Below are 19,493 nucleotides of genomic sequence, written 5' to 3'. Positions count from 1 at the left end.
CCTCCACAGACAGCTGAGATAAACAAATCAAGTTCCACTTTTTCCAGGAGTCCATGATGTGTCCAACTGGGTCTGTATCGGCAGGGCATCCGGGAGCCCCTTCTCCTGTTCTCATCGTTGAAAATTTTTCATCAATCGCATTGAGAGACCAGCTAACGAGATCCATTTCAGTGGATTTCAGTTTCCAGAAAAATGCAGAAGCAGCCGTGCACCCAGAGACAGACAAAGGCCTTGAGGATAAGATGTGGAGGAGAGGAGGAAAAGAAGCGTCTGCACCCTCCAAGAGCCAGAAGACACTTTAATTAGCATAATGAACTCAAGTCAATGCACTGAGTAGCTTCAATTGGAACGTTTACTTTGTAGAGTGCCTTGAGACGAGTCTTGGCGCTTACAAGACTTGGTTACCATGTTAACCAGGGTTCTCTGTTCTTTTAGGAAACAATCCTAAGAGTTGGGTGAATCAGGACTAAAGTGTCTATATGACACAACTATAAATGGTATTTATGGCCATCATCAGAAAATAAAGCTTCAGCGAATCAGCAAGAGGACATTCATGGTGCTTTTAAATTCTTTTAATCTGAATACATATAAAAAATGACTATTATCTACAATACAAATTTCTGCTTGTGGTAAAGCAATCAAGCTGGAGATGAGTGGAAAAGTAACACCAAACACAAACAACAGCGGACACTGAAAAATACTCGAGTGGTAAAACTACACTTAAAGTCAAATGATCCTTTAAAAGATGCAATAAAACCTGTTTATAAACCTCCTGTAGCCTGTTAGTTTTTTAGATCCCATCAGTCATCATGTAGAAGTAAAGCTGTCGCCTTTAATTACCACAGCTGATGAAAACAAGATTAGCTTTGGACCAGATTTAATATTTTTATTCTAATTACTTCTAATTACTTGTGGAGGAAGCTGAAATCTGTGCTTTTGTTTGGATCTATGAAGAGTAACTTTGTATTTAAAGGGGCATTATGGAAGTGTGACAGCCAAAACATGTGTAGAAATAATAAATGTCTTCTTCATACATTCTCCTGCAATGCCCTGGTCCTGTAGAATGAGCCCTGGCATTTTTACTGTGATTGCCTGTTTTTCTGTAAAATCACAGAAAAAGAGAGATGCTCGGGTCGAGCAGGCTGCTTCATGCGCGTTCACGCTCAGGCATCGCCCGTAGCATTTGCTATCCGTAGCTTTAGCAGCAGAGAGAGAGGCAGTGCCACTTTGTCGCTGTTCCTAACGCCTAGTGACAAAGCTAGCTACATTTCTGAGGACCCTTAGCTACTTTCTGTAGAACTTTCTTCTAGATATTTCCTGCTAATTAGCAACAAAATAGCCATTTTCACTCCGAACCGTTCTTTGAACGTTGTTTCAGCTGTCATCAAGGATATAAATGTTACAGATACAAAATATGTCACTGGTGCTTTAGCTCACCTAGTAAGACGTCGGACTCTCATGCAGAAGACCTGGATTCGATTCTGGATGTGAACATAGTTTATTTAGAGTTTCTTTTTTACATTAATGGGCTCGACACACAAGAGGCGACAAACGACCGCGATCAGACTTTTTTAACTGGTTTCTATGTGTTTGTCCAGCTCAGTGACTCCAGATGGAAACAAATTAGGATATAATCCTCATCCCAACCTGACAAACTGAGACTAAGATTTGTTTCAGAAATAAAACGCTGCTCCTTCATACAGAACATTTAAAACACAGAGTTGACATTCAGCGAGTGAACGTGTCGTGTTCAGGATTGTTCCTACCTACACTCAACACGCAGATGCATAGAGCGCATCCCACAGCAGCAAGATCACACACGTTCACACAGTTGAATCTGTTTTTGTTGGAGGGTCTAGGGTTTCTTTGCTGTTGCCTTTATAGTCTTCATACACAGACAGCAGACCATACAGGCCCTCCAGGACAGCCAGAACTCGACTCTGGACTGAATCCACCTGCTCAGCTGGGCAGTACTCATCCAGACTGGACCTGTAAACAGATGTTGACAAGGACATGTAGCCTCGTGGTTAATCCTGATGTGTGATGTGGTCTGGATTGTTCACCTGGACATGGTCACAAGTGTGGGTGTGGGCAGAGCCTTCAGAAAAAGCTGCACAGCCAGAATGAGTCCATCAATCTCATCATCAGAGCTGATGTGGTGCGGAAGCTCCATCGAGTCACAGGTTAGACCCGCCTGGTGGACCTGTAGGGTCAAAGGTCGGGAGAGGTGGGGCACATTTGAAGCAAGCCCAGAATGAACGTTTCAATCAATCAATCAATCAATCAATCAATCAATCAATCAATCAAAGATACTTTATTAATCCCAGAGGGAAATAAGAGTTTCAGTACACAAAATTCAGAGATCAGACATACATGGGCAAGACACATGACAAGAATTGGTGACTGTGGTCATTCGCAACCCTGAGTCGCGCTACCTTAATAAAGATAAGAGGGTTACATGAGGATTGGTTCAGGTGGAGGAAAAAAAGGCACTTCACAGCTACCCTCTAGCAAGAGGGCAGCTTTGCTCTGCAAAAAAAAAAAAAACACCTCAGACAGATATGCAACAGACTTCAGACAACACAAGTGTCCACTAGGTGGGGTGGTGGGTTGGGACTATCCCCGCTTCAGTTCCTGCAGCCACGATAAGCAGCGCATGTCACCTCAGTGTGGATAGGGGGAGGAGCATTGAGGGTTGAAGGGTTGCAGTGACCCTGGAACGTTTCAGCTGCCTTCCCGCAGTCCCGCCCAGGCTGGGATAGGAGACAGAGTTGAGTTGCCATAGCGACGGCGCATTCCACATATCTTCTGAGGTGGGAGTTTTCGTTGGAGCCTTGCAGGCTCAAGGGCACCAGATTTCGATTAGAAATTGTTTTGGGGACAGACAGATAATTTCCTCTTTGTCTTACAGTTTGTTGGTCCTCAACCTCTCAAAATCCCAATAATGGACATTAATCTATCCCAATCCGTGCTGATTCGTCCACTCTCTCCTTGATGGCATCCATCTTTTGTGCCAATAATGAATCTCGGTTAAAGTCCCAAGTTTACGATTCATCTCGACAATTATGTGAATCTGAATTCACAGCGTGGTGCAAACCATCTCTGAGCTCCGGGATCAGGCCAATATTCCTCGACAGCTCATTAGTTTTCCGGTAAGCCAGGAAGCTTCCAATGCCGATCAGCAGGAAACCCAACACCAACACCACGAATATCCACACATCTTCAGAGTCCTCCACAGACAGCTGGTCTGGCCCAGAGGGGCATCCGGGAGCCCCTTCTCCCGTTCTCATCGTTGAAAATCTTTTATCAACCGCGTTGAGTGACCAACTGACGAGATCCATTTTTGTGAATTTCAGTTTGCAGTTTCCAGAAAACACGCAGAAGCAGCCAGCACCCAGCACACAGAGACAGACAAAGGCCTTGAGGATAAGATATGGAGGAGAGGACAAGAAAAGCAACTGCACCCTTCAAGAGCCAGAAGAAGAACCAGTCAGTCTCATCAGGCATTGTGTCCAACCACCTGCATGGACTTCCTACAGAAAGACCCCGGTTTCACACTGGAAGCATCAGCAGGGCGAAAAGGCAGCAAAACCGTTTCCTTGCGAACTTCAAAGCGGTTCTTTTTGCACCGGGAGAGTTTTGGCAGGCAGAACGGTGGATCAGAGTACCGTATTGTGTGAGAGGAGGTTATCGCTCCAGCAGGCAGAGCCCTAGATAATCCTTTTTAGGGATGGGTACGTTTGACATTTGAATAGATTCAGTACTAATACCAGGTACCTAGGAATCGATACCGGTACTTAACGGTACCAATTTTAGATACTTTTGAGTGTTTAATATTTTAATTCTCTTTTATAATTAAATATATTTTTCTCAATATATAACAATATTTGATAAATATCACGATAAATAACATTCAACTGTTTGTATTTTAACATCGTCCTTGTAGTTTTATAAGCTGATAATTAAACTGAAGCAAACATCTTTACTGTGAACTAAATTTACTGTGTATCTTCATTCCTTTTGCCGTCCTTTTTCATTTGATTTTTCCTACTGGGAAGTTAGAATTTCCGAGGAGAAAGCGAACACACCATTAGCTGATAACAATGGTGGCAATGGAAGCTAATTTATCAAGCTAACGTTATCTTAAACAGTTTATTTAGCTGCTGGAGCAGATTAAAACGACGATGCCTGACACTTAGATCGTTGTCGCTGGTTTCATCTTCACCCAATCACCCGTCACATTTAGTAAAGTGAAGCCAAACTTTAGAGCGCGTTCATGTTCTTCTAGTCGGAAATTCGGAGTTCCGAGGAGAAAGCAAACGCACCATTAGCGGAACGGAAGCTAACATATCAAGCTAACGTTATCTTAAACATTTTATTTACCTACCGGAGCAGATTAAGATGAGGATGTCTCACTTAGATCGTTGTCTGTCGCTGGTTTCATCATCACCCAGTTACCCATCACATTTAGTGAAGTGGACCCAAGCTTTAGCGTGCGTTCTTTCTACCATGCTGCTCTGTTTACAACTCGCTCGCAGCGACCGACGACATAACGCTCTTGCGCATGCGCAGCTGTCTAGGCAAGTTCTCGTTATGAAGGACGGGTACCGAAACGAGGCACCGTTTGAAATGACGTGAATCGGTGCTCGGTCGGTACTATGGAATTCGGTCGGTACCTTAAAAAGTACCGAATTTGGTACCTATCGCTACTCCTGTTATGTAAAAAGAAACAGAAGGAAGGAAAGAGGCGTTGAGGAGAGAGGAGCTAGGGGAATAGCAGCCATTATGGAACAACAGATGCAAGATGAAACAAAACTACACTAAAAAACTTACAAAGATTCATATATTTACCATATACAGGACTGTTTTCACATGAAATGGTGTTGTATAGAGTTAAGTGTGCTGTGGTTGTGATTTTGTGTAAGTCTGCCGTCTGTCCCGTCTGAAAATTGCTCTCATACAAACAAAGCTCCAGTAACATCTGTAGAATGTTTCAGCTTAGAGTAAAACCTGGTGTAGCACCATCTGAGCTTTTACACAAACACAGGAAAAGCATTCATGTACGTACTTGTAAATGATGGCTGCAACAGCATTCTTACCATTTCATAGTCGGGACACGCATGTCTAGCCTTCAAACTGGACACCAGTTGGGACAAAGAAGACATGCTAGAAAATAGAAACAAGAAGAAAATTTAAATGATGCTTTGTCATTGGACGTCGATGTTTCTAAAGTAAGTAGCTGTGGTGGCCATTTTTAATTTGAACTGAACCTAAAATCTAATAGAAACAACTTAGTGTGACAATAAGGAAAGAACTTTACCCCGGGTTACTGGCCCAGCGTGCCACTGCCTCCTCTCCATCGTCCTCCAGCAGATCAGCAAACGTGGCTTCTAGGTCTTCTAGCTGACGTACGCGATGATCTACACACTCTTCAAGCTCTTCCTTCATGTGGAAGTAAAACGTGTCACTTTAGTCAGTAAACAGGGCAGGAACCGAAACGTTCGTTTATCACTGCTAGGAGATTCAGAGACGTGGAAACTGGACCTCTCAATTTGTTTCTGAGAAACACACACACATGGATGTAATTTGGGGGGGGGGGGACATGTCCTCCCCACTCTTTCCAAAGTCAAGTTTTGACCCCTGCACTTTTTACCATCCAAAAACAATGTTACGCTATATTAAATTGACACTGGTTGAGCTCCAGGACCAAGCGGAAAACAACCTTTTGTGTTGAAGCCTGTTTCCCATTAGAGCATACTGTAAAGATACCCCTCCCCGTGTCCCCCCCACTTCTAAAGCGAAAATGACGTCCATGCACACACACACACCGCTGTGGAAAATGACAACAACTTAAGTTAGTAGTAGGTAATGTGCCATATGTAATAGCTGAGTCTCATTCTCCCTAAGCTAAGATGTGTGTGTTGGTTAGTAATGTAGTACAAAACAACTGAAAACCAGGTACCCACAATGCACCTCATCCGCTGTCTGTTCCGCAGTGGGCAGGGTCACTAGTGACACTAGTGCCTGCTGAACAAGCAGTGGGCGAGGTGCATTGTGGGTATCCAGGATGCCAGTTGTTTGTTCTATTTAGGTGTGTGTTTTTTTTTTTTTTTTTTTGCCAGTGTTGTGTTGGATGTCAGGCTTTTGTTCCCTTCTCTAATAGGGTTAGTTTTGGTTGGTGTTAATTTTGCACCACAAATAGAATGGGACCGTGGTGCCCTTCGCTCATTTAGTAGCTTCATATGTATGGCGTCAGAATTCCGCCATATCTCGTGCACGCGTATTGTCCACATCGCGCATGCGAACGGGACTCGCGCGTGGAAGTTAGAACCTCCACAAGTGAAGATATACATGGCGAGGACGTTTTTTGTACACTGAGAGGGAGCAAACTGTGTCTGTGAGCGCACAAGGATGTGCACAAGTGACAAACCTGCGTGCGCGCGTTGGCCAACGAGCACACAGCAGAGGAAAACATACGCGCGGCAGCCTCACTGCGCGTGTGGCAGCCTTTCTGCGCACTCGGTTTCTGATTCTGCTCTGTTGGGAGTTTTGGCACTCTGGAGGCTTGGAAGAATTAAAGTGCCAGAAACTGAGCACTTGAACTTTCAATTTGAGAGCAGAATTTCATATCAAGAGACCAACTTTTTAATTTCACAATAAGATTTTATATTATTGCGCTCAAAACTTGTAATGCTTGCGCTCAAAATGTCTGCTCTCTGTAAGAAGGTTAAATCTGAGCGCAGAAACTAAGATTTGAAGGAGAACAGAGTGAATTTGAAAGAGAGCAGACATTTTGAGCGCAAGCATTACAAGTTTTGAGAGCAATAATATAAAAAGTTGGTCTCTTGATATGAAATTCTGCTCTCAAATTGAAAGTTCAAGTGCTCAATTTCTGGCCCTTTAATTCTTCCAAGCCGGCAGAGTGCCAAAACTCCCAACAGCCGAGTGAGCAGAATCAGAAACCGAGCGCGCAGAAAGGCTGCCACACGCACAGTGAGGCTGCCGCACGCATGTTTTCCTCTGCTGTGTGCTCGTTGGCCAACGCGCGCATGCAGGTTTGTCACTTGTGCACATCCTTTTGCGCTCACAGACACAGTTTGCTCCCTCTCAGTGTACAAATAACTTCCTCGCCATGTATATCTTCACTCGTGGAGGCTCTAACTTCCACGCGCGAGTCCCGTTCACATGCGCGATGTGGACAATACGCGTGCACGAGATATGGCAGAATTCTGACGCCATATATATATGCTGCTTCTGAATACTGTATACATGCTGTTGTTGGTTACAAGCTCTGTGTGTCTGGTTTTGCCATCTTTGCAAATCAGAAAAACGGTTACACAAAAAGGTAATCAGTAACACATAATATCTTGGAAAGGTAACTTTAATTTGATTACTGATATGGAATAAGTAATGCGTTACATTAGTCATTACTGGAGAAGGTGGTCATTTTAAGACTAATGCGCTACTAAATAACGTGTTACTGGCATCACTGGCTGTGAGCACAGTGTACATTCACTACATAGGGCAACTTTCTACTTCACAGCTTGTGCCAAATAAACTAAAATATCTCAGACACTTAACCTCAGATCTGTCCTATTTTAACATTTTGAGAGAGAGAAGGAGCTGAAGAGTTTGATGTATAATATGTGTATGGTATGTAAACGTTGTCATTAAAGGAGTAAAAACTAGGCATGCACTGATAACCAATACCAACCAATACCGATCTCCGATCGGTTTTGGCCGCTAATAACCGACATTTGCCAATACCATATATGTGCAGTGCTTCTGAAATCAGCAGATTTTGTATAGACTGTTAACTATGCAAGCTGAATTTTCTAATATCTTGCGTCTAAGGTTGTCACGGTGTGAAAATGTAACCTCACGGTTATTGTGACCAAAATTATCACGGTTTTCGGTATTATCGCGGTATTTTTTTAAACGTGTTACATTTTCCCCACAATTAAATAAACCCTGTATGTCAGGAAATATTGTCCTCAGTTTGTGTCTAAATTTTGCCTAAAATGTGTTATTTTGTAATGATTTTGTTTATTTGTTTACATATTTCCCATTTAGTCTTTAAAATAGCAATATTTGCCCATAACTTCTTATTTTTTGTCTGTTTGATGTCATCATTTTAAAAATATTAGATCAGATGATACTCAGTACTCAAGTAGCCTTCTAATCAGATACTTTTTTACCCTTACTTGAGTAATAATCCCTATATCAGGAAAATAATGTCCTCGGTTTGTGTCCTTCCAGTGAGCTTTGCAGATGTGGGAAAATGTCATCAGGCAGTAATCGTTAAATTCATAATTATTCTCGGAGAGAGACCAACTCTTATCTGCCCCTGGGAGCCCCGTAATGCATAGCCTCATTTCAACATGGGGGTGTCCGCGACACGGTTTATGTGTAGGTAGCGGCGCTGCGGCTGCTTTATATAGCGACTCGTTAAATTCTCCCTCAACCCAAATCCTCGGATCACGCATTTTAGCTAAAACGCTAACGTTAGCTTGCCTTGCGTTGACTGTCATGACATTTGAAGCGTTGCTGCCTTTCACAAACACTTTTTCTGCACGTGCTGCAAACAGGATAGCCGTCTTCTATCAGCTGTCCCTCGACATTCTTCAAATATCCAAAAATGCCCGTACTTCCCACTTTGTCTTCTTTGAGGGATGAAAAATATCCCCCTGAGCGTTGCCGTCTCCTCCTTTAGCCATTATTTCAGTTTTAGCTTCAAGAAAGTTTTGGTTGTAAACAACAAAGTGTGCATGTGCCGCCGGCAACTTCAGCAGATGATACGGTGGCTGGTAAGGGTCACCGCACCTACACTGCAGCCACGGTAGTCCACCGAGATATATTTTTTTAAAAACAAGACGGTTATTATTATTGTCAACTTTTTTTTTTTTAAAGATTAATGTTGATATTGGCCGATATTAATGGTTAGGGATGTGTATTGGTGAAATTCTGGCAATATGATACGTATACATCCAGTCAGATGTTATTAGCAATTATTTTAGACTGAATTTATTGTTGGAATACTGAATAAACAGTCCACAGTGATACTTAACATGTTTAACATGAGGTATCTGCACCATAACAGAGGGTTTACATTTCAGTGGTGGAAACAAAACCCACTGCACCCTGCTGCCAACTTGCGGTCGACATTTAAATTGCATCTTTGAATATCAATATAATATTGCAGGAAAATATATCACAGTATATTGCCAAATAGATATTTTCTTGCATCACTATTAATGGTAGAATATTATGAAACCTCCCTAGTTGCAGGTTTTAGTCAGCTCTGTATGAATGAGTGTATATTTATAGCAGGACGGACTTTTCTGACCTCATCAGCACAGAGACTGGGCCCTCTAAAGTTGTAGAGCTCCTTAAGAATGGAATATTCTTCCTGGAAAGGCAAACAGAACTCGGATCAGCTTTAATTCAGATCTACAGTGGGACACCATGAAGACAGACACAGGGACAGAGGGAAGGAGTGAGCGGGAGACCAACACGTGGATGGGGCACAGCTGTTGATGCAACACTGATATCTGCTGCATGGGAGGCTTACCTCTGTGTACAACTCCTTAAAGGGATTTTTACAGGAGAAGAAATCCAAGTCAATGTCCAGGACATATGCATCTGCTACGTTAAGAACTGAAGCTATTCTCTCAACAACGTAGCTGGTTGATCCATCGCGGTCGTCTCCATCTCTGAGATGTTGCTCCTTGCTGTTGCTGCCCTCTGCTGGCTGTGGTGCTACACTTCCTGATGAGAGGGCTGAGGAACAGCTGGTCTCCCCGTCCTCATCTGTCCGAGATCTCTTAGCTGAACACCTCTCGGTGTCAAACCCTGAAATCCAGAGCCAGACAGAAAAGCAATGATAAATATAGGGAAAGATGGAGCGCGAGATCGATAGGCTGATTGGTGCTGCGTCTGCAGGGATGCGGGCGTTGTACCGGCCTGTCGTGGTGAAGAGAGAGCTGAGCCGGAAGGCAAAGCTCTCAATTTACCGGTCGAGCTACGTTCCTACCTTCACCTGTGGTCACGAGCTTTGGGCAGTGACCGAAAGAACGAGACTGCGGGTACAAGCGGCTGAAATTAGATTTCTCCACAGGGTGGCTGGGCTCTCCCTTAGAGATAGGGTGAGAAGCTCGGTCATCTGGGAGGGGCTCGGAGTAGATTCACTGCTCCTCCACATCAAGAGGAGCCAGTTGAGGTGGCTCAGGTATCTGAGTTGGACGCCTCCCTGGTGAGGTTTTCCGGGCACGTCCAACCGGTAGGAGACCTAATGGAAGACCCAGGACATGGTGGAGGGACTATGTCTCTTGGCTAGCCAGGGAGCTCCTTGGGATTCCCCCACAGGAGCTGGCCCAAGTGGCTGGGGAGAGGGAAGTCTGGGCTGCTGCCCCGCGACCCGACCGGATAAGCGGCTGAAAATGGATGGATGATTAGTGAGAATGACAGTAAAACTGCTTTCCTAAAACTCATTTGTAATAGAACAGTATTTTATAAAAACAAAAGCCAATGGTCTACAAATTTTCTGTGTCAGAACTAAACTGGGAACAACTTCCTGTAAAAGTTTATTTCATGTTTGAAGAAGGAAACGTGTCTTTACAATAATAAGTAAATAGCAGCTATTGTCTAGTTGAAGTCTAGGTCAGTCTGCAGAGTCCTTGTCTTGGTGCTTGTTTGGTCCTTAGAGCGCCGTCTAAAAGCACGCCCTGAACATTTTTGATCCTGTTATTTCGTGTTTATACGCTTTTACTCGTCTCGTCTTCCTCCACTTATCCGGGTCCGGGTCACGGGGGCAGCATCCCAACTAGGGAGCTCCAGACCGTCCTCTCCCAGGCCACCTCCACCAGCTCCTCCGGCAGGACCCCAAGGCGTTCCCGGACCAGATTGGAGATGTAACCTCTCCAACGTGTCCTGGGTCGACCCGGGGGCCTCCTGCCGGCAGGACAAGCCCGAAACACCTCCCCAGGGAGGCATCCAGGAGGCATCCTGACCAGATGCCCAAACCACCTCAACTGGCTCCTTTCGATCCGGAGGAGCAGCGGTTCTACTCCGAGTCCCTCACCCTATCTCTAAGGCTGAGCCCGGCCACCCTACGGAGGAAACTCATTTCGGCCGCTTGTATCCGCGACCTCGTTCTTTCGGTCATTACCCAAAGCTCATGACCATAGGTGAGGATTGGGAAGTAGATCGACCGGTAAATCGAGAGCCTGGCTTTCTGGCTCAGCTCCCTCTTCGCCACGACAGATCGGCTCAGCGTCCGCATCACTGCAGACGCCGAACCAATCCGCCTGTCGATCTCCCGATCCCTCCTACCCTCACTCGTGAACAAGACCCCGAGATACTTAAACTCCTCCACTTGAAGTAGGACCTCTCCCCCGACCCGGAGTTGGCAAGCCACCCTTTTCCGGTCGACGCTTTTACCTCATGTTTTATTCACTTGTTACAGATTTCAGAATCAAAACTCCCTTATTTGAAGCTTTTGATGTGTTTTTTCTCTAAATCCTGATAATAACCGTGTTTTCTCTTCATTAAAACTATTAATCACATGTATTTGTATTAAGTTTACTGGTTTATAATTTCCTTTATGCCCATGGATGAGAGAATAGGTGCTTTTAATGTTCATTATCAGAGAAAAACTCTTTAAATGTGAATGTTAGGGCTCATACTGAGCCAGCTTCTGTTGGAGGTTCTTCCTGTTAAAGAGGAGTTTTCCTCTCCGCTGTCGCGACATGCTTGCTATTAGGAAAGCTGTGGAGTCCCAGACTCGATGCACCTGCTGGGTTCCTTATGAAGGAAACTTTTAACTATAACTGGCATCATGAACTGAACTCAACTGGAATGTGCCCGAGACGACTCTGTCCTGGTTTGTCGCTAAATAAAAAAACTGAATTGAAATACGGAAAAATCTCTGGAGGTGGCAACCAGCTGGAGGCGTTTTACGACACAACAGTCACTCACCAATTCACGTGCTGGAGGTGATGAGCTACGTTGTACCAGAAGTAAGGCCACCTGTCCCTTTGACTACCACTGCATAGAGGGTGAAGTGTCTTGCCCAAGGACAGAATGGCTGCAACAGACTGAGTGGGGCTCGAACCAGCAACGCTGCAGTTACAGGGTGGGAACTTAACTCTTTCGTGGGGGAGGGTGCAAAAGTAAAAAGACACACCCCTTTCTTAGCAAGATCAGAGTCATGGCCTCCTCTGACTCCTAGAGTCTCCTGACTAAACACACAACAATACACAACTTTTTTTTCCGGAACTGCGCTGCTCTGGGTGGCTGCATGTTGGAGTAGCTCTGTTGACTATATGTAAGTTTAGCCTTTTCTTGGGCATTTTTTCTTCTAGTTTCTCAAGAAAAACTGTATTTTTTTGGGACGCTTTACTTTTCTGTTTCTGGTGCTGTGAAGCTTGGAGGATTTTTACTGCTATTTTTCAGCTTTTGTCACATTTTGAGCATTTGTTATGATGCGTAACCATGGCAACAAGCTGGTTTACAATCGGAAGCAGCTGATTAACATTGGAAAGGCTGAAATAATACCTCAACTGAAGCCACAAATCCCAAATGAGCTAAAACGCAAGAAGCGTGGGTGCAGAGCGAGGAAGAGGAAATTCAAACCATCTCTTCCATCGATCATAATGGACAATGTGAGATCACTGGCCAACAAGATGGAGGAACTCCAAGACCTTTTAAGGACTCGGCCAGAGTTTCGGCAGTTTCGGAACCGCTGGAGGAGATGATGCAAAGAAGGATTCTCCAGAGAATCAAGAAAATGATGGACAACCCTGAGCGTTCTCTTCACAAGACTGTCCGACAACGGAAGTGTCTTCAGTCAGAGGCTTCTTCAGTTTGGCTGCAACACTGACCGCTACTGGAGATCCTTCCTGCCAACAGCCGTTGTAATATACAACAACTCTTTGGTGACTTGATTATTATTATTATTCTGAGCTACTACAGCAATCAATTTCCCTCTGGGATTAATAAAGTGTTTTTGAATTGAATTGAATTGAATCTAACCCTGGCCTACTTCCTAAGAACTTCGAACAAAGCTTAATTTATAGTAAACAACACATTTGTTTACTGACTGACCTTTTGTTGCCAAAGCAGGAGCTGGTTTGATAGGATTGACTCTCACCACGTTGAGTCGGAACGGTTTGGAGTTGAGTAAATGCTGGTCAGAAACATAGAGGCCATCGCTGAGGAAGTAGCTGTCTGTGCTGGTCACCCTGCAGAGACACCAGGACAGTCAGGACAACAGGAGGACAGAGACGTGTCGATCGGTGCCGTGTATATGCACGACTTTAACACAGTGCAAACAGCTGTGGCTTAATCTGGCCTCAGCTAAACTATCCAGAAAAACAACCAACCCTTCTCATCAAACGCTGACCCATGGAGCTCACGATATGAGTCCATTACCAATAATTCAGTCGTAATTAATAAACTGATTGATAATCTAATAATGATATGTCAGAGCACGTGTTCAGTTACAGGGTTAGAGCTGTCTTGATACAGATTTAGTTTATCCTACCTGATGGTGTTGGTGGAGGAGTCTCTGCCGACATTCATCCTGTGCTCTCCTTCTCTGATCTGCTGGGACCAGTATGGATGCAGCCATGCCACACAGGACACATGACCAGCGTACACCATGGGCATTATCCAGTTCTCTATGCTCAGCTCACTAAGAACAGAAAACGGCATCAGAACATGCATCAAACCACCCGTAACTACTCAGACACGATGTCTACGGATTTCGTCGCTGAGAGGCTCCAACTGTAGCCAAATAGGTCGCCTAAATATAACGTTTGTCAACAGGGGGCAGTGTTGTAACGATACATGAGATTTCATTTGTTAACCATGAGACTTGAAGCTTCTGCAACACCAGAAACCGCTGGACCCTGTTGCACAAAGGTGTTTAAACATAATGTGTGTGTACACGCATGTGTGTGTGTGTGTGTGAGCTCTAGCTGGTTTAGTTTTAAAAGTGCTACATAAACATCACCAGGTTACACAGAGGTGTGAAAAAGTAATTGCCCCCCTGAACCTAATAACTGCTTGGGCCTCCCTTAGCAGCAATAACTGCAATCAGGCATTTGCGATAACTTGCTACGAGTCTTTTACAGCGCTCTGGAGGAATTTTGGCCCACTCATCTTTGCAGAATTGTTGTAATTCAGCTTTATTTGAGGGTTTTCTAGCATGAACCGCCTTTTTAAGGTCATGCCATAGCATCTCAATAGGATTCAGGTCAGGACTTTGACTAGGCCACTCCAAAGTCTTCATTTTGTTGCTCTTCAGCCATTCAGAGGTGGATTTGCTGGTGTGTTTTGGGTCATTGTCCTGCTGCAGCACCCAAGATGGCTTCAGCTTTAGTTGACGAACAGATGGCCGGACATTCTCCTTCAGGATGTTTTGGTAGACAGTAGAGTTCATGGTTCCATTTACCACAGCAAGCCTTCCAGTTCCTGAAGCAGCACAACAACCCCAGACCATCAATCTACCACCACCATATTTTACTGTTGTTATGATGTTCTTAGTCTGAAATGCTGTGTTACTTCTACGCCAGATGTAACGAGACATTTGTCTTCCAAAAAGTTCAACTTTTGTCTCATCAGTCCACAAGATATTTTCCCAAAAGTCTTGGTAATCATTGAGATGTTTCTTATCTAAACTGAGACGAGCCCTAATGTTCTTTTTGCTTAACAGTGGTTTGCGTCTTGGAAATCTGCCATGCAGGCCATTTTTGCCCAGCCTCTTTCTTATGGTGGAGTCGTGAACACTGACCTTAATTGAGGCAAGTGAGGCCTGCAGTTCTTTATAAGTTGTCCTGGGGTCTTCTGTGACCTCTCGGATGAGTTGTCTCTGCGCTCTTGGGGTAATTTTGGTCGGCCGCCCACTCCTGGGAAGGTCCACCACTGTTCCATGTTGTTGCCATTTGTGGATAATGGCTCTCACTGTGGTTCGCTGGAGTCCCAAAGCTTTAGAAAAGGCTTTATAACCTTTACCAGACTGATAGACCTCAATTACTTTTGTTCTCATTTGTTCTTGAATTTCTTTGGATCTTGGCATGATGTCTAGCCTTTGAGGTGCTTTTGGTCTACTTCTCTGTGTCAGGCAGCTCAGATTTAAGTGATTTCTTGATTGAAACAGGTGTGGCAGTAATCAGGCTTGGGGGTGGCTACAGAAATTGAACTCAGGTGTGAAACACCACAGTTGGGTTATTTTTAAACAAGGAGGACAATCACTTTTTCACACAGGGCAATGTAGGTTTGGATTTTGTTCTCTCCCTAAATAATAAAAACCATCATTTCAAAAGTGCATTTTGTGTTTACTTGTGTTATCTTTGACTAACGGTTAAACGTGTTTGATGATCAGAAACATTTTGTGTGACAAACATGCAAAAGAATAAGAAATCAGGAAGGGGGCAAAAAGTTTTTCACACCACTGTAAGTTCAAACCTGGTTTTAAAGCTCATTATTCCTTTTCTCTTCATCTGTTTGACAGATATAATACATGATGTGCTGCTGAAAAAGCAGGAAGTGATGTAACCGATGCTAGCTGGGTCAGCACCACCCAGCATGGGGCGGAGGAACAGACCTGAGGAGCTTCTCCTTGTCAAACACGATGTCCGCTGACATGTTGACAGGTATCAGTAAGTCCGGATGAGAGTCCAGGTGAACTAACTTGATGTTGCTGAGTGGGAGGTGTCTTGATGCAATAGCTCGATAAATGTGATGTACCACCTGCAGTAAAACACAAACGTAAATGGTCGTACTTACACACAAAACAACAACGCTAGCGAGTAACCCTGTGGTATTTTATTTGTACATTTCTGTTTTCTGCTATAATCCTTGATGTGACAGAGCTGGAACCTCGGGACAATAGAAGACAACTCAAAGATTTCGAGACATTATTGTTAGACCTGAATAACCGATTATGTACTGATGTGGTGTACTGGTCTGGTGGCCTGTCCAGGTGTATCCACCACCTGTCCAGAGACAACTGAAACCAGCGGGTTCAGAAAACAGACGGAAGGATCATTTCATTCATCCCAGAACTACAGAGGGATACGTTCAGTCTGCAGTCTTCAGATGACAGGATTTGGAGTCTTATTTCCTGATATTTGGATATCTCTATTCTGATAGGCTAACAGCAATATGACTACTACTGAGACCCAATCCCAATACTCGCACTTGCACCCTTGTGCCCTTCAATTGTGCGTTCCCGGCCAGCGGTGCGAGTGCGTAGCGTGCCCCCGATTTTCAAGTCAGGAAGTTGACCACGCCCCCATTGCACCCTTAATCTGCACTTCACCGAAGTCTGCAGTGATGTGGGCTTCGGGCAAGGGCATCACCCACAAGTCAATGCTGCAGGAGAGAAGGCTCAAGTTCCTTTTCGGAAAAATATGTATTTTCTAATGAAATTACTTAAAGGGACTTTACAGAGTTTTGAATTTTTATGCTTGCGATTGTCCCCTCAGGCCAAAAGCGTAACGGCAGCTTCAATAGTAGGCTCGTGCACGAGGCGCGCATGCTGTACGTGCACACTCCTTAACGAAAATAACAGCTGAGACAGTCCCGTGTGTGTGTGTGTGTGTGTGTGTGTGTGTGTGGGGGGGGGGCCCGGAGGACAGAGGACAGGAGAACGTGCAGCTAATTAATTAAATAATGTGGTTCTGTAGCTTTCTCTTCAGCACAGCCGACAAAGGTTTAAGATGGGTCAGTCCTCCTGCATGCTCAGATCATTCCCTTCCCTTGCTTGAAAAATTGTTCCAAAATGAAAGTTGAACCCACATCTTTTTTTATCTGTGAATTCAATGCCGTTCGGCGAGTCTCAAATAAAAATTTGGGCATCTTACTGTAAAAAAAATATACCATTAATGTAAAATAGAGACTCTAAACCAACTATGCTGACATCCAGAATCAAACCCAGGACTTCTGCACGAGAGTCCGACGTCTAACTAGGTGAGCTAAAGCGCCAGTGACGTCTTTTGTATCTGTAACATTTATATCATTGATGACAGCTGAAATAACGTTCAAAGAACGGTTTGGAGTGAAAATGGCTATTTTGTTGCTAATTTGCAGGAAATATCTAGAAGAAAGTTCTACAGAAAGTAGCTAAGGGTCCTCAGAAATTTAGCTAGCTTTGTCACTAGGCGTTAGGAACAGCGACAAAGTGGCACTGCCTCTCTCTCTGCTGTTAAAGCTACGGATAGCAAATGCTACGGGCGATGCCTGAGCGTGAACGCGCATGAAGCAGCCTGCTCGACCCGAGCAGCTCTCTTTTTCTGTGATTTTACAGAAAAACAGGCAATCACAGTAAAAATGCCAGGGCTCATTCTACAGGACCAGGGCATTGCAGGAGAATGTATGAAGAAGACATTTATTATTTCTATACATGTTTTGGCTGTCAAACTTCCATAATGTCCCTTTAATTTTAGGATGATTAGTAGATGCTCTAAAACTTTTAGACAAAGCAGCAATAAATGTAAATTAATTTCAAATAGCTGTTTATTTAACAGTTGTTAATAAAGGTTTTAGAAAAAAGTATCACAGCGACCAGCATCCCGGCATGCGCTGTGATCGGTGACGCAATGCTCCCTGTCTCAATTCTACAATTATTTGCACACTTGTGCACTACGCACTCGAACCCTACTGCACACTTTGCTGAAGACCACAGGGTGCAGTGCAAGTAGTGAGATTGGGCCAAACTCTGTTTGCTCTGCAACACAAGCCTGGAGGAGTTCTGCCATGTTGTGGAGTTGCTAACGCTAACAGTTAGCTTCTACTAGGCAAGACACTCTGCTGTTTGCTGGACGCCAACCTGAAAACAGCCTTCCCCATCGTGACGGAAGTGTCATACACATTCACCACCAGCCCATCCGAACACCTCCAGCCTGGGTTTGAACCAGCAACCCACTTCCTGTTTCCATTTGACAGACATGTCTGCACCATTTTGGCCACAACGTTGCTTCATTTACACACTGTATGAAAAAGAATGTGGGCATGAGAAATCAGTGACTCTCCCATAGTCAGCTCTGATTGGTTGATCAGTTTCCAGTAGGGCAGGTGTGAAGTAAACTAATTAATAGCCTGGTCAGATTGTGGGCTGGAGTGTCCAGTCCTCTGGCAACAGTTGCTCGGAGCGCACTTGTTTGTTTTGACATTTGAACTGCAGTACCCAAATTTGACCACGGGATAATTTTTCTTACTTCATGCCCCTTTAAATTTACATCAATATGAAACCTGTCCAACCTGTAAAAATAAAGACGCGGAACTGCTCTTTGGCTAAATGAAGAACGGCTGTTGGGCCTCTCACTTTCTGGCTCCTCTCCCATCATCACTACAGCAGCAGCAGGAATGGGATCCCAGAAAGCACCTTGTTGGTACACAGATGATAAAGTAAATCTGTCATTTCAGCTAAAAAGGAAATCTGCTCCAAATAGCTGCCTCTGCTGGTAGATCACACACTTTTATCATGTTGCCTAAAATCGTCTTTGATTACCCCAAAACAATAAAACCATCTATTCCTAATTGTTGCGCAGCTCTGTCATATAATTCACAAAGGGAAGGAGAAAAGTTTATAAACCGTTTCTCAGTTGTTGTTTTTTTTGTTTGTTTGTTTGTTTTTTGGTCTTTGAGGGACTCCGTACAACATTTATGAGTTTATTTTTAGAACCGAGTCACCCGTTTCGATCACATCACGTTCACAAGAAACAAGTGGAAGAGGCTATCAATGGTCGCGACAGCTGCTGTATTCATTCTAAAGCCCGTCCTTACTTCGTGGTGGTCCTCCACTATCCACACAGGCAGCTTCCCGTAGGACCTCTTCTGCGGAGCGGAACTCATTTTCACCTCGTTTCACTTCGGTTAGAATAGTAATATCTGCTGAATGGATTCGAGCGAACTACCGGCTCGCTGCTGTAGCCTTTCTCCGGATGGGAAACATTTCAACAAGCAGGCATGAGCGCAGAACCCCAATGGTGTTGTGTCGAAATGTGTCACCTCGTAGAGTTCCGTCCCCGCCCGGGGAGATCTCCACCTCAGGCCGAGTTTCTCCGGCTAAAAGCTGACCTTGTGGGATTAAACGGATTATAAACGTGATGACGTAACGAGTGATGTTTTTATTATCATTATTTTTAATTTATTTATTTGTTTTTTTCTTTTTCGTAACGAGTGGTGTGTAATGGACAAATCTACAAGCTTCAATGTCAATATGAATGAATCAAAAGGGTTTATGTTCTAAAACGGACAGAAACTAATCAGGGCCATTTATTTATCATCTTTTGTATGTTTAAGCGTTTGGCTTTAAACTTTAAACGCGCCTGATTAAAGCAACGAGAAACGGAACGAAACTCGTCGGGGAAACATATGTCGGCACAACACCTGGAAACAGAACCATTGCTGTTGGTTTCCGGCCAGAAACAAGTTTAAGAAGAGAAGTTCTTGTACGAAAATAAACATGACATAAAATGTAAAAACTA

The 19,493-nt window shown here is 44.1% G+C and overlaps 1 protein-coding gene across 1 annotated transcript; it reads right to left on the bottom strand.

Annotated features, from left to right (window-relative positions):
• Nucleotides 1–1,479: 1,479 nt before the first annotated feature.
• c11h5orf22 (chromosome 11 C5orf22 homolog) lies at nucleotides 1,480–19,043 on the bottom strand. The gene is made up of 10 exons (XM_015974300.3): nucleotides 18,790–19,043; nucleotides 15,608–15,753; nucleotides 13,544–13,693; nucleotides 13,105–13,241; nucleotides 9,572–9,852; nucleotides 9,347–9,409; nucleotides 5,321–5,442; nucleotides 5,100–5,166; nucleotides 2,064–2,203; nucleotides 1,480–1,989 (listed from the first exon to the last, which is right to left on the bottom strand). The coding sequence occupies exons 1-10, from the start codon at nucleotides 18,856–18,858 to the stop codon at nucleotides 1,824–1,826; spliced, it is 1,341 nt and encodes a 446-aa protein (XP_015829786.1). The 5' UTR covers nucleotides 18,859–19,043; the 3' UTR covers nucleotides 1,480–1,823.
• Nucleotides 19,044–19,493: the final 450 nt, after the last annotated feature.

This window comes from Nothobranchius furzeri, chromosome 11 (genome assembly GCF_043380555.1).
Source record: "Nothobranchius furzeri strain GRZ-AD chromosome 11, NfurGRZ-RIMD1, whole genome shotgun sequence".
NCBI lineage: Eukaryota > Metazoa > Chordata > Actinopteri > Cyprinodontiformes > Nothobranchiidae > Nothobranchius > Nothobranchius furzeri.
The sequence above is the reverse complement of the archived record's forward strand: the minus strand, read 5'-3'. Positions and strand labels throughout refer to the sequence as shown.